Below are 15,527 nucleotides of genomic sequence, written 5' to 3'. Positions count from 1 at the left end.
CCTCCCTTCCTCCTTCTTCCCTTCCTTCCTTCCTTCCTTCCTTCCTCTCTACCTTTCTTTCTTTCCTTTTCTTTTTTCCTTCCTTCCTTCCTCTTTCTTTCTCTTTCTCTTTTTTCTCTCTTTTTTTCTCTGTCTCTCTTTCCTTTCCTGTTCTTTGTCTCTCTCTTTCCTTTCTTTTTCTCCTTCCTTCCTTTCTTCTTCTTCTTCTTTTTTTTTTAATTAATTTTTTTTTTTTTTTTGAGATGGAGTCTCACTCTGTTACCCAGGCTGGAGTACAGTGGCACAATCCCGCCTCACTGCAACCTCTGCCACCTGGGTCAAGCGATTCTCCCACCTCAGCCTCCTGAGTAGTTGGGATTACAGGTGCGCACCACCATGCCTGGCTAATTTTTGTTTTAGTACAGACGGGGTTTCACAATCTTGGCCAGGCTGGTCTTGAACTCCTGACCTCTGATCTACCCACCTCGGCCTTCCAAAGTGCTGAGATTACAGGTGTGACCCTCCCCTCCCATCCCCGTCTCTTTCTTTCCTCCCACTTCAGCCTCCTGAGTAGCTGGGACCACAGGCATATGCCACCATGCCTGGGTAATTTTTTTAATTTGTAGAAATGGGGTCTCCCTCTATTGCCCAGGCTGGTCTTGAACTTGAGCTCACGCGCTCATCCTGCCTCAGCTTCCCAAAGTGCTGGGATTACAGGCATGAGCCATGGCATCCGGCCTCTAATAGTTTCTTAACTGTCCCTAGGAGGCTCAGAAATCCTCTTAGGCCCAGGGGTGGGGATGAACACAGACACCACACTCACTTCCCAGCCCCTGCCTCCCCCTGATCCCCTGCCAAGTACTCTGAGAGCAGGGCTGGCCTTCCCAGCAAGGGGGCAGGTGGGAAGGAGGTGAAAGCAGGTGTGTCTGGTGCCACCCTCACCTCCTCCTGGTTTGCACAGGGTTTCCTGTCAGTGGCTTCCTGTAATTCTCACCAAACCACCCAGTAAAGTGAGAAGAGCAGCCATCATAGCTATCCTGGAGCAGGTAAGGAGGCAAAGGCCCAAGAGGTACAGTGACCTTTCCAAGGTCCTACAGCTCGGAAGGGCAGCAGCTGGCCTTGAATCCAGCACTATCTGACTCCAAACTATAGCTCTTCCCACTCTGTCACTCTGAGCAACAGTGAGGGGGAGGGGAAAGGAGAAAGAAATGAAAACCTGTCCTCTGCCCACCCTCCACCCAGGGAGCTGGCCGGGCCTGTCGCAAACACAGGGCGGCTACAGGCGGGTCTGACACTCACCTGAGCAGAAGGGGTTGGTGGGGTTGAAGTTGATGGCAAACTCATGGGAGACCTGAAACGCAGAGAAAACACTGAGCTGCAGCCTCCCGCCCCCAAACCCAGACCCAGGCCACCACCCACTGCCAGGCCAAGGCTCCCTTGGAGAGCACCTGGCTCGTAACCCCCACCCCTACCCTCCTCTAGACCACTGATACTCCCCACATCTGCTTTTCACCTCCACTGCTGGGTGTGACGCACAGAGAGGCCCAACCACCCTCTCCTCATAGTGGAGGAAACTGAGACCCTGGCGTGTCACCCCAGGCTCTTCTGGGGACTGGGGCTGCCTATGCCCCATCAGTCCTCTAAGAGTCCTGGGTGGGACAAGGATTCCCCCCGCGGGTCAGGGTTCCAGGATGCTCCCTCATCACTGCTACTGCTGGATGTGGGCTCTACCATTAGAGCACCGCTTCTCTGGGCTTCAGAGGCTTTTCCTACCTTAATAGTAAGCAAAGGGGCTTGGAGGGGAGCCTGCCTAGTGCCAGATAGCCAAACGGGGGTGAGCTGACAGCCCGCTCAGAGCTGACCTGGCCATCAGGGAGTGTAAGGGGCCGCAAGGGGGTCAGATGGGGCTGTCACAGGCTCCCTAGGGACTGATCCTGCTTCTCTGCCTCCAGGCCCAGCACCCAGCCCCGGAAGATCATCAGAGGCTGACCTGGACACTCTGGGACACTGCTGCATCCATCACATCTGGCTGCTGCTGCTCGCATGGCTTAAGGGTACAGGGGGACTCATAACTGGCCCCGTTCAGGGCTGTGGGTGAGACTGCAGTGCCTGCAGAACCCGGGCCTCGGAAGATGCTGCAGAGCTCAGATGGGGGACAGCCTCTCCTTTCTTCCCTCCCCTGCAGCCCCACAGCCCCAAATTCCCCTCAGCCTGCTTCCTACCACGTACTACATCCACATTCAGTGCTGTGCAGGGATCCCCTTACTCCTTCCTCACAACGCCCCAATGGAAGGGCAGCTGTTATCACCTCATCTTACGGATGACAAACCTGAGACACAGAGTGGACTAGAATGTTCCCACATTTCCTGGCGGGCAGAGCTGGGACTCGAACTGAGGTCAGGCTGCCCCCAGAGCTCACGCTAACCTCCAAAGGCATTCCTCCCCCAGGGATTTTCAGTGAGGAGGGTAGAGGGGTGCCCAGGGCAAAGCGACCCCCTCCCCGGTCCTCAGCTGCAGAGGACGGCTTTTGTCTGGCCACAGACAATCCCAGACAGACCCTTCAGCTCCAAGATACAATGACGGGGGTGCTGGGAGGCTCTCCTGCATCCAGCGTCCCCATTTAACAAATAAGCAAATTGAGGCCCAGAAAAGGGAAGCCAGGCACCAGAGCCACACAGTCGAACAGGCCTGAGACCCAGTGCCCTCCCCTCCCCTGGGGGTGGGAGTTGGTCCTACTCCTGGGGGAGAGGGCAGGGATGCAGCAGTGGGGTTCAGTCTGGCCTTCCTGGCAGCGCGGGGGTGGGGAGGTAGTGGGAGGATTCCTCCCTGTTTCAGGGAATGGGGTTTTCTGTTCTTTGCTGTCCGCTTTAGGTGCCCGGCACAGAGCCAGTCCTCTGGTGTCCCTCTTGGGTCCTGTCCCTGTCCAGGGCCCCCTTCACCCTGTCCCCAGTCTGGGCTCCAGGTTTGGGGGCTGGAGGTCCCTGTTGCCATGGAGATTTCCTGAGCCTCCACAGAGATTACCAGGGGGGCTTGTATGGAGGGGCTGAGAGAGAAAATGGTTGCCAGGGAAACAGGCCTCCCTTGGGCCAATGACTTCCCGAAAAATCAGATTTTAGGAGATTTTAGAGACCACAGTGGGAAAGCCCCCTGCTGATAAGGGTGGAGGAATATTTTGCCTTCTCAGGCCCCCCACTCTTCATCCCCACTCTTCCCCCCATCTTTTTTGGGGAGGGCCCAGCCTTGCGGTCATGGGGGCCGTGGAAGGTTATCCATCCACCCCAGAGGCCCCAGAGGTTGCCTCCTCCAGCAGCTCCATTTCATAGCTGGAAAGAGTGAGGTTCCCAGAGGGCCAGGGAGTGCCCAGGTCACACAGTGGGGCCTGGGGACAAGTGTCCATGCTACCAGCAGTGGCAGCTCAGCCCCTCCCGTACTGGCTGCCCTGGTTTGCCTGAGAAAAGTCATAAACAGGACAAGTTCCTGGAGGACACAGAAGCTGATGAGGGGCCCCTGGGGACTAGCTGCCTGCCACAGGCCTTTGTCCTCAGACTCCCTGTTGCCTTCCGACAGCCAATGGCCCTGTTCACCCAACCTGGCCTGCCTCGGCCCTGAGGTCAGGGAATTACTTCAGGCTCAGCTCCCTGCGGCCCTGGCTGAGGCAGGTGGTGGGGGCAGGGGGTGGGGCATGGAGAAAGCCCAAGGGATCTCAGAGTGACTGTCCTCTCTGAGCCTCAGTTTCCCCACCCACAGAGTATGCTCCCTCTCCCCCCAGACCTTTGCACAGACTATGCCTTCTGCCCAGATCCCGTTCCTCATCTGAGTAACTCTGCTCACGTTGAAGGGCCAAGACCTCATACCATATCCAAAGGGAAATGTGTCCTGAGCCCCTCAGCCACTCTCTGGGGCAGGATTCCTCTCTGGGCTCATCTGGGCCACCCTCAGGGAGAAACTGAGGTCTTGAAGGCAGGCAGCCTGGTCGCATGCTCCTTTTGGCTCCTTCTAGCTTCCCACCCTCAGAGAACCAACCCCTCTGTTTGCTCAGGCCTGGGGCCCCAAATCTGGGCTGGGTCCCAAATTCACTGTCAACAAACAATGGCAGTGCACACTGCAGGCCAGGTGCTGGGATGCAGGCAGAAGGAAACCCAGTGCCTTCCCCAGGCAATCACAAACAAGTCACAGAGTTCCATGAGGGCAGGGATCTGGGCAGGAGGAAGGGCCCCCATGTGAGCGTGAGCATGGCTCCCAGAGGGCAGGCCACTCCCCGAAATTCTAGGTGAAAATCGGTGACAGAAGCCCAGGAGAGGGAGTGCGGGCTGAGTGAAGGCTATGTGCAAAGGCCCTGAGGTGGGAGTGAATGAAGGAGCTTCAGGCAGCAGGAGTGAGTCAAGTCAGAATGCGAAAGAGGGTGAGGGGCCAGGAGGGGCCAGGCCTGGCGGCTCCTGTGGCAGGGGAAGGCGGGACACAGCATCTGTCCTTTCCTAGCCTGGATGCAGCATCTTTCTTGGCACCGCCGGGCACTCCAGCCTGGCCAAGCCCCGGCCTCCCCAGCATCGCCCTGTGACATTTACAAGGAGGCTTTTGCTCAAGAAAACATCTCATTCAGTTCTTTGAAAGCTGGTTGGTGTCCTAGCAACGGGCTCGTGCTGGGCCCAGCCGCACCAGCTCGCCCTGCCCCCCCAGTGGCATCATGTGGCCCAGCTTTGGTCCCATCTGAGGCGTAGCCTCACACCACAGGGAGCCAGGATGCCCACCTCTCCTGCCCTGGCCCTCGGGCCACTCCCCGAAATTCTAGGTGAAAATCATCCTCCCCAGAGAGGGCGGGAGGCAAAAATTCATTCTGGAAACAGCAATGTGGCACAGCAGGGCAGACAAGAAGGGGCACCGGCCGAGCGAGAGCCATGTGCAGACTTAGGAGCTCTCTGGGCTCACACCCCACGGGCTTCTCATGGGGAAGCAACAGACTCTGAGAAGAAACTTTAGAGTCCATCTGTCCAGTTGGTGAACATGGCCTTGGGCAAGTCACTTTGAGGCTCCAAGCCTCAGTTTATTGCCCTGTAAAATGGGGCAGCATTCCCTGCCCCTGTCCGCAGCGACTCCCCAGCGTTATAGCCTCTGCGCTCATTGACATCTCCATCTCTGAGCCACCAAACCACCCCTCCCCTGGTGCCCGGGGTTCTATGAGGAGTCCCCGCCTCCTGCCCCAGGAATACCCACAACCACACCTCAGGGACCCCCCCCTCAATTCACCTCCATGCCTCTCCTGGCTCCTCCTCAGCCTTTAGACCTGCTTGACCTGCCCCTTCACAGCCGGGTGACTTCCGTGCTGGCTGACTGCCATACTGATGTCTCCATGCCCTTCTCCCCTCCCCGTCTGGTCTCTGCCATAATGGCCCCAGCTGTGGTCAGTGAAATGGGCAGTCTCTTCTCAGCCTCACCTCACCAGGCCCGGGGCAGCCTCCAACCCCACTCCCTCCTCCCCGAGCCCTGACTGCTTGGCTTCCTCAGTGATCGAAATGGGTTCATAACAGGGCCTACCTCACTGGCTTTGGTGAGAATTAGTTGAAACTGGTAAAGCAGGCAGAGTGGTATCTAGAACATTCTAAGGGACCAATAAATGCTGCTACTTATGGGTTTGCTTTCTGTGGGCTTCATGCTGCCCCTCCTTTGCTTCCTCCCCGCTCTGCCTGCCTGGCTCAGTCTCTGCTTCCTCTGCCTGGATCTCTCACGCAGCTGTTTCTTTTTTTATTTTATTAAATACATAAATTAATTAATTAATTTTCTTCTGTCACCCAGGCTGGAGTGCAGTGCACTCAGAGCTCACTGGGCTCCAGGGATCTTCCTGCCTCAGCCTCCTGGGTAGCTGGTATTATAGACGCCCACCACCACACCCAGCTAATTTTTGTATTTTCAGTAGAGACGGGGTTTCACCATATTGGCAGGCTGGTCTCGAACTCCTCACCTTGTGATCTGCCCTCCTCGGCCTCCCAAAGTGCTAAGATTATAGGCGTGAGCTACTGCACCCAGTCAACTTTTAAATTTTGTAGAGACAGGGTGTCACTGTGTTGCCCAGACTGGTCTTGAACTCCTGGCTCAAGCAATCCTCCTACCTTGGCCTCCCAAAGCATGAAATTACAGGCGTGAGCCATTGCGCCCCACCTCATGTGGCTGTTTCTCACTCCACCTGTCTCCCTAGCAATCTCATCCTCCCAGAGGTGGCACCATGGGTCGTGGCCCAGGTGGCCAGGTCTGTCTCTGTCTCCTCGGAGCCTGAAACTACTGACCCATCATCAACCTATCTTTTTTTTTTTTTTTTTTTTTTGTGACAGGTTCTCACTCTGTTGCCCAGGCTGGAGTGCAGTGGCGCAATCTCGGCTCACTGCAACCACTGCCTCCCAAGTTCAAGTGATTCTCCTGCCTCAGCCTCCCAAGTATCTGGGATTACAGGCATATGCCACCACGCTGGGCTGATTTCTGTATTTTTAGTAGAGACAGAGTTTCACCAGGCTGGCCAGGAAGACCTCAAACTCTCTGACCTCAAATGATCCGTCTGCCTCAGCATCCCAAAGTGCTGGGATTATAGGCATGAGCCACTGTGCTCAGCCATCATCCACCTTTCTTCTGGGATTCCTACCTTACCATCTCCCCTGCTGAGCCTAGCACCCATCCCGTTCCTCATCTCGGTAAGCAGTACCACCCCCACCTCAGTTCTCAGTTGGAAATCTTGGTGACCTCTTCGGCCCACACTCACTTGGTCACGCAGACAGTCTTGGCCTCTGCCCTGAGTCTCCTTGCCCTCACCCCTTCTCTCCGCCCTCCACTCTGCCCACTCTCGCCCTAGCCACGCCCCACTCAGCAGCCAGGGGAGGCCTTCGGAAATGCCAATCTGCTAATGAGCCCCTATGTGGTCCCTGCAGGGGTCCCCGTGGTCCTTTAATGCCCACGTCTGTCTCCACCCTGCTCACCTCCAATGGCGGGTCCATCACCCACCTCTGCCAGCTCCTCCAGCTCATCCCGTAGCCTTCGCACAGGCTGTTCTCTGCCCTGAAGGCTCCCCCTGCCCCACTGCCACCCCTAGTCACTCTGCTACTTCCCTTTCCCCTCTTGGCTTAGAGCTTGCCCCCTCCAGGAAGCCTGATGGCCCCCAGCTGGGTTGGGTTCCTTCCTTGGCTCCCTGCAGGCCTTCAGTACCCCCGCCTCAGCACCGATGCCACTGCCCTGTCTTTAGCGTTGCCAAATAGAATACAGGATGCCCAGTATGACTCAGAAACAGAAAACAAAAAACTGCATGTTCTCCCTTATAAGACGGAGCTAAACAATGGGTGCACACAGAACAGACACAGAGCGGGAATAACAGACACTGAGGACTCCACACGGTGGGGGGTGGAGGGATGACGGATGAAATGCCACCTACTGGGTACAACGTACATTATTTGGGTGATGAATGGAAAGTCCATATTTCACACAATACATCCTGGTAATACAACTATACTTGTACCCCTAGATCCAGACAAAACCTTGAATTTCAGATAAACAATGGATGATTTAAGTATAAGTATGTCCCATGCAATATTCAGGACATACTTATACTTTAAAAATTGTTTATCTGCACTGGCGCGGTGGCTCAGGTCTGTAATCCCAGCACTTTGGGAGGCTGAGGCCGGTGGATCACCTGAGGTCAGGAGTTTGAGACCAGCCTGGTCAACATGGTGAAATCCTATCTCTACTAAAAATACAAAAGTTAGCTGGGGGTGGTGGTGGGCACCTGTAATCCCAGCTACTCGGGAGGCTAAGGCATGAGAATTGTTTGAACCTGGGAGGTGGAGGTGGCTGTGAGCAGAGAATGTGCCACTGCACTCCAGCCTGGGCAACAGAGCAAGACTCTGTCTCTAAATAAATAAATAAATATCAATACATAAAAATACACATTGTTTATCTGAAATTCAAACTTAACTGGGTGTCTTGTATTTTGATTTGCAACACTGGCCATCCTGTCTGTCCTCCCCACTCCATAGGGGTCTCATGAGCAGAGAACATAACTGTGCTGCCCCGTTACAGCCTCAGCGTCTGCCCGAGAATCAGACTTGAGAAATGAGCGTGGCCTGGGGTGAACACAGGGAAGGCAGGGCAACAAGGCCCCAGGCCAGGATCTTTCCAGAGCAGATCCCAGAGAGACCATACACACAAACTGCATCTCAACCAAAAGGAAACTAACTCCGGTTTCACTTACCTTCCAGTCTGGGGGTAACTGGGCCCCGAATCCCAGAGCTGGAAACATCTTATCACTAATCAGAGAGAGAAGAGAAACACACTGTGAGACACCTGAGGACACCGCCTGACCCTCTGCCCAGGGCTGGGCGCGCTTGGCCTCGTACACTTTCAAGGACAGAAAGGAGGAGCTCACCACCTCTAGAAAAAGCTGTTAGGATCATCTACCTAATGAGCCCAACCCACCTCCGGGGACCTGGTGAACCTGTGGCCTGACCACATCTATACCTGTGGCAGACACAACAATGGTACTTCTAACCAATGGGCCTGGGCGCAGCTTCTAGATCCTTCTCAAACTAAGACCCCGGCCAGCCACTAAACCAAGGTCAAGATGGAAGTAGAATGAATGTACTGGCTGTCTCCCAGCCTCCTGCTCTAGGGAAAACTCTACTAATATGAGAACCCTCATGTGGCATTCAAGGTCCTGTGTCATCCAGCCCCAGAGCCTAGTCTCGTCTCCTTCCACCTGTGCCCCTTCACACCCCACTCCCCTAGCCCTGGCCACTAGCCACTTGCTATTTCCCAAACACACAGGCTACCTTCACATTCCAACTTCAATGCTGTTGTGCCCCCATCTGTAACATCTCTCCCTAATCTGTTTCCCCTAGCAAACTCCTACTCATCCTCTAAGGCCCAATCAAAATGGCCCCTTCTCTCTGTAGATTTCCCTGATACCCTACAATGCCTCTCTTTTTGTGCTCCCATAGCTCCTGCTTCACATGTAAACTGGTCTCTCAGAACTCCAACAATTTCTTCCTTATCTTCCTCTTTAAGTAAGAACTCCCTGAGGACAGGGACCACATTTCATTTGCATACGCACTCAACATACATCTACTAAGGATCCCTCTGGCTGCAGTGGAAAGGACACACAGCTGGGGGCCAAGGCAGAAGCCGGGAGACTGATGAGGAAGCTAATGAAATGATCTTGGCAGGAAGTGATGGTGGCTTACCCAGGCAACCAGAGCTCACTGGGGCCATTCTAAGTCTTAATGCCCATTAGACAGCTCAGTGATGGGCTGAATGGGAAGCTGGACAACTGGGACTCCACACAACCATGCTGATGATGACTTCCACTTCCCTTGTTCTGCATGTTGTACCTCTCTTAATGTGGCCTGGGATCACAGCCACCCTTCAGGCCCTGGGCCCCCTGGGAGTCAAATGCTGGTCCCCGGCTGCCCCTCTCTAGGAGGCCAAGTCCACATAGGGCTCCTGAACCTGCTCTCATTCCTGCCAAATTTCTGGCACCTGCTCCTTCCTCCCCTGTTCCCAATGTGTCAGCCTCCTGGTCATTCCATCCTCTGACCTGGAGCTCCCAACTAGCACCATCTGTGACAGTGATGTCATATCCTGTCGGTGGCTACACCTGCCATACTTTCACACAGCTTCCCTTCACTGGCTTTCCATGGTACCCACCCTGACCCAAAGGTCCCCAGGAAGCAAGGTCATAGGAGGAGGGTCCATGCATGCTGGCTGCTCCTCAGAAGTTCCCAACAGAAGTGAGACCATTAGGGAACTAGTACCAGGCTCAGGAACCAGAATGGCTGACCTCCAGTCCCATGATCTGTGAGACCTGGAACAAATTCTCTACTCCCACCCCAGGCCTCCCATTCCCTAGCTCTAAAACGAGAGGATGCAGCAGTAATGAACAAATTTCATCTTCCATCCTGATTCATTTTCTTACTAGCTACTTCGTGTACTGTGTGGAAAACGATCCCAGTTTGAATCTGGGCTTGGCAGGTTGGAGTTCAGCAATTGATTAGCAATGTCTGTCAAGTGTAAGGGAATGGGTAATAACTGCACCTATGCCGTTTGCTGTCCATTCCTAGATTTGATGATTTCTGGGTCCCTTCTAGCTTTGACACACTGAGCTTCCCAGGTTGGACGGAACCCTGGCTGACCTTCAGAGCCCCTCTCCAACCTTACCTGTCATAGTCCTGAATGATCTGCCCAACAGCCCAGATGGCCGACAGATATTCGTTGGTGCCCATAGGGTTGATATAGTGCAAAGAGGAAGGGTCCAGGGGATTCCCGTTGGAGGCTGTAAAGTCTATTCCAACCTGCAGAGTGGAGAAAAAGGCCACCCAGTGGGGCCAGAGACCCCGGCACCCTATCCCACTCCCAGGGAATAGGAGAGGTAGATGGGACATGGGAAGCCCACTCGTCTCCCAGCCCTCCCCACAATATGATGGTCTGAAACCTAGAAACTGTCTGATTGTATCACTCCTCTGCTCTAATGCCATCTGTGGCTCTCTATTGCCCAAGCATAAAGTCCATTACCTAGATGTGATGACATAAGACTAACGTACAGTCCCAGATTCCTTTTTCTCCTTACTATCCCTACCTACACATTCATCTGTTCCCATATGCAGGCATTTATTCATGAGCTTCCCTCTGCATATAGTGCCAGGCTATCATTTCTCCCTGTTTAACTTTGCCCCATCTTCCAGGCCCAACTCAGATGCCACTGCTCCACTGCAACCTTCCCAGATAACCTCACCCTCAACCCAAGCCATCTCCCCATTATCCCTCAGACCATCAAGGGGCCTGGGACCTGGGGTTGCCTGGTAGAGCAGTGCCAGTCTCCCTGGAGGAGCCTGGCCCAGGGCTGGGAACAGCAGACAAGGCACATGATTCATAGGGACTCAGGGCTGATAGGCGGGCAGGGATTGGGGCTCTACCTGCTCTCTCAGCCCCAGAGAATCCCAGACTAATCCCTGGAGAAACGGCACAGAAGGGTGGGCAAGGACGACCCCTACCCAGCAGGGGAGGGTTAGAAGTAGGACCCAGGGGAAGATTTGGCTACATGGGAACTCAGTTCCTGTGGGGTAGGAGAGAAGGGGCCACCCATCCAAATCCTCGTATGGCTAGAGGGTCACTCCCCCAGGTCAGGGGGAGCATGTCTTAGTCCTTGAGGGACCCCTGCAGGGACACAGCCTAGAGCCTGGCACAAAGGAGGCAGTCAGTGTGAGTTTGCTGAATGAACAAACCCATGCAGGAGGTCCAGGAGGGCCTGGCCTCTCCGCAGGGGAGGGGGCAGTGGTGGGCAGTAGGGTCAGAGGTCAGCAAGGCCAGTCCTGTGACTTCATGGCATCCTGCGATGCCCTCCATCTCCCATTGGGATCTAGGGGTGGTGATGGGGAGCGGTGAGATAACATGGGGAGGTGGGCAGAGTGTGTTACCCCAGCAGCTTCCTCCCTTCTGGGACTGAGGCTCCCTTGGGGTGAGGAAGCAAAGCCATGATGAATGGCCTAGAGTCTGTGGGGCAAAGACTACAGGCCACAGGCAAGGTGGCAGCTCATTCTTCCAACAAGAAATGATGGAGCACCTACTGTGTGCCAAGTACTGTGTGATATGCTGGGGTTAGAGTGGAAGCAAAATAAACAAAGTGCCCACACTTAAAGCACTCACATTCCAGTGGGTGCGACGATCAGGGAGAAGCAACGAATGCATATGAATCTTGGGGTGGCAAGTGCCCAGAAAATAGGAAAATATGGAGGGCCAGGCCCAGTGGCTCAAGCCTGTAATCCTGGCACTTTGGGAGGCCGAGGTGGGCAGATCACTTGAGCCCAGGAGTTTGAGACCAGCCTGGGCAACATAGCAAAACCTCATCTCTACGAAAAATACAAAAATTAGCTGGGCGTGATGGCATGCACCTGTAATCCCAGCTACTCAGGAAGCTGAGGTGGGAGGGTCAATTGAGCCCTGAAGGTGGAGGTTACAGTGATCTGAGATCGTGCTACTGCATTCTAGACTAAGTGACAGAATGAGACACTGTCTCAAAAAAAAAAAAAAAAAAAAAAAAAAAAGGAAAAGAAAAGAAAGAAAATAGGAAGATATGACAGAAGAGCAGCAAGGCATTGAGGGAGGGAGGGAGGGCTCCCTGGAAGGTGACCTCCGTTACCTCCTCAGGCCTGAAAAATGGCAGGGAGGCAGCCATGCAAAGGTTCTGGGGAAGTGTTTCAGGCAGAGGGAACAGCAAATGCAGAAGGAACAGCAAATGCAAAGTTCTAAGACGAAGCAGAGCTTGGCGTGTTGGGCAAACAGAGGAACAGTGTGGTTGGAGCCCACTGAGCGAGGAGGAAGGAGACTGCAGATGAGGGAGGCAGCGATCGCTGAAGGCCTTGTGGCCAGTGAGGAGGAATTTGTTTTCTTCCACCTACAGAAGGAGCGTAGCCACCAGACTGAGAGCTGTGCACCTGTGCTCTGACCTGTAGCTAAGCCCCAGCTCAGGCCCATCCAGCGGGACCAGACAGCCCACTTAATGCCCTCCTCACTGGGCCAGACACACTCCTTGCCCCAGGGAAGTCCTTCCTGAAGTCTATCCTAAGTCCCTCTGGCTGCACTAGTGGCCCTAGTACAGCCAAGGCCAGGGAGGACCCTCACTGGGATCGGGGTGCAGAGGGAGCCAAAGGGGAGAGCCTTACGGTGAACATGAGCTGGCAGCCTCCCAGGATGTAGTCTAAGAAGGAGTAGTCTCGGTTTATCTGGAAGAAAGCGGATGAGTCAGTGGGCCCCCCTGACTTGGTCACACTCCCCGTGGGGGAATTGTTGCTCTATGTCCTGCAGCCTTAGTAGGGACAAGGAGGTCAAAAAAAGCTGATGGGCCTGATCTAATTACAACAGAACCCAAATCTCTCTATAACAAAGCCATCAGTGCAATGGCTCCCAATGGGTGGGGGACTCACAGAGACCCCCACATCCCACAGATACACAGACACATGCTGCTTCCAGGCAGGGTCCCAGGGCCCAATGTCAGTTACCCGACATAGAGTGTCTCAATTTGTCACTGTTAGGTACTTACCTTCTCCTGGCCCTTATTAATCTACCTTTTTCACAAAGAGAAAGAGCAGGCCTCCAGCTCAAGGCCTTCCTCTAGAAGTTGATCAAGCCATTAAGACTGTATTCGTTTTGATGGTCCCTGTCTCTTTTTGGCAAAGAAGCCAGACCTTTTAATTTTGGTAGAGTTCTAATAATTCCTTTCTAAATAAACGTATTTAAGGAAGGAAAGAAAAAAAAAGAAAGAAAGAAAGAAAGAAAGCCAGCCAGCCAGCCAGCCAGCCAGCCAGCCAGGTATAGTGGCTCACGCCTGTAATCCCAGCAGTTTGGGAGGCCAAGGCAGGCAAATCACTTGAGGTCAGGAGTTCAAGACCAGCCTGGTCAACATAGCGAAAGCCCGTCTCTACTAAAAACACAAAAATCAGCCAGGCGTGGTGGTGCACCTGTAATCCTAGCTACTCGGGAGGCTGAGGCAGGATAATCCCTTGAACCCGGAAGGCGGAGGTTGCCGTGAGCCAAGATCACACCACTGCCCTTCAGCCTGGGTAACAGAATGAGACTCTGTCTCAAAAACAAAAACAAAAAACAATAATGCAGGGAAGAAAGGCTGATACAAAAAAGTAAGTAAGGCAGGTGCCAGAAATTGTGAAAAGTGATGTGAATGATGGAAATTTCAGAAACAAGGACCATCCATCGCGAGGCTGCAACCTGACATCTTGACCTTTAACAGAGCGCTTTTGTGTCGCGACATCACTGAATGCTCGTGTAAACCCCAGCCAGACGAGGCTCCAAATAAGGTTGGGGTCTGGGATCCACCCATTGGTGGAGAGCAGCGGCCAGACTCCTGAGCTGTCAGGCCCTGAGCCCAGGGCTCTTGCTGTCCTGCCCCAGGCTGCTTTCCTTAATGTTCTGCCAGATCCAGCAGTTATTTGCCCACCAGGTCTCCTGGCCCCCGCCCACAGCCTGGCCACTGCTGACATGAACTTCATTGCCTTTCTGGGCCTCAGTGGCCCTGGTTGTACCATGGGAGTCACAGTGACATTGATGCCAGCGAGGACAGGGTGCCCCCACCCAATGTCCTCTGCCCCTTGCAAGACCACCATGGGTGGTAGTGGCTTGCAATGACAATTCTCCCACCAGGACAGGCCCTGGAAGGTCAGCCCGTGCCTTCTTCGGCCTCCACACAGGAATATGAGAGAAGAGTAACCCCGGATATGCTCTGCCTCATGAATATCTCCATTCCACAGATGAGGAGACTGAGGCCCAGTGAGGTGAAGCTCAGAAGGCCATAGGGCCAGGATGTGGCAGAGCTGGGATTTGAACACAGGCCTCACTGGCTCCAGACCCAATGCCATGTCTTTCCCTTCTGTGTGGCCTGAAACCTGGCCCCTGGCTCAGGCTTGCCCGCACCAGCTCACCTTGCAGGATCGCAGAATGATGATGCCCGAGTTCTTATAGTTCTTCTTCTTCCTCTGCTTCTTGGGGTTGATGCACTCGAACTCCAGCTGGGCAACGCAGAAGAAAGAGACACTCAACTCGGGGCTTCTTTGTTCTTTGGGGACAGATCCTCCTTGTTGGCCCTATAATCCCTTCCACAGGCTTGACAACAGGGGCAGCATGCTTCCTCCAGGGAGCCTTCCGGGATGTCCACACCCAAAAATGGCAGCAGGATCAGCATCTGACTCCCTCCTCCCTAGATAACGCATCCCCATCCTGTCCAGCTGAGGGCCCAACGTCATGGGATGATGGACAACTCCTGACTGCTCACTGTGTGCTGGGCACTTCACCCGAATCATCTCATCAATCCCCACCCAAATCCTCTGCCCCCACTGACAGATGGAGAAACTGAGTCTTAGACTGAATGCCTTGCTCAAGGTCATGCAGCCAGAAGGGGGATCTGAGCCCCAGGCTGCTTGACCCAAGACCCGGTGCCCCCTCCCCGAGCCCTGCTGAGGTCTTGGGGTCATAGTACACATGCCCATCTCACCGGGATGCTGTCTCGAGCCTCACACATCTGTGACACTGAGGTCTGGAACTCGCCGATGAAGTCATGGCCCCCGTCATTGTCATAGTCGTAGCACATGACCTGGGGTAGGTTCAGCATGGTCACCTCAGAGCTGTCCCCCAAGAGGAGCTCTCCAGCCCCTCTCAACTCCCCAGGCAAACCCTCTGTCTTCTGTTTGGGTAGTGCCTCCCCTCAGCATCTGCCTAGCTGGCCTGGGTAGCTCCTGAACTGCCTCCTACAGGAAGTCTTCCGTGATTGCTGGGAAAAGAAGATGTGTCTGCCCCAATGATGGAGGCTGTACCCTCTAGTGCAGGCAACTCCACTCCTTACACACTTGGCAATTGGCTTCCCCTCTGTCTCGGGTTGTGACTCACCCAGCTTATGGCCTGGGGTCCTCTCTAGACATATTTTTTTCTGAGATGGGCACAGAAATCACAGCTCTATATGCTGTCTAACTGAGCTGCCATGGCCCTCCTAGGAGGAAAGCAAGGATTATTGTTCCCAT

At 54.3% G+C, this 15,527-nt stretch overlaps 1 protein-coding gene and 1 long non-coding RNA gene across 12 annotated transcripts in view; one reads left to right on the top strand and one right to left on the bottom strand.

Annotated features, from left to right (window-relative positions):
* The window catches only part of CPNE2 (copine 2), a 63,121-nt gene that overhangs the window by 11,637 nt on the left and 35,957 nt on the right, over positions 1–15,527 (bottom strand). For all 11 annotated transcript variants that reach the window (XM_077983674.1, XM_077983671.1, XM_077983673.1 and 8 more), the window contains 6 exon segments: positions 15,005–15,103; positions 14,436–14,522; positions 12,666–12,725; positions 10,165–10,298; positions 8,204–8,258; positions 1,279–1,330 (listed from right to left, as the gene is read on the bottom strand). In XM_077983674.1, coding sequence (XP_077839800.1) covers positions 1,279–1,330; positions 8,204–8,258; positions 10,165–10,298; positions 12,666–12,725; positions 14,436–14,522; positions 15,005–15,103 — 487 coding nt within the window.
* LOC114674274 (uncharacterized) lies at positions 243–5,744 on the top strand. The gene is made up of 3 exons (XR_003725288.2): positions 243–363; positions 941–1,025; positions 1,932–5,744. It is a non-coding gene; the product is annotated as an uncharacterized LOC114674274 (long non-coding RNA).

This window comes from Macaca mulatta, chromosome 20 (assembly GCF_049350105.2).
Source record: "Macaca mulatta isolate MMU2019108-1 chromosome 20, T2T-MMU8v2.0, whole genome shotgun sequence".
Lineage (NCBI taxonomy): Eukaryota > Metazoa > Chordata > Mammalia > Primates > Cercopithecidae > Macaca > Macaca mulatta.
The sequence above is the reverse complement of the archived record's forward strand: the minus strand, read 5'-3'. Positions and strand labels throughout refer to the sequence as shown.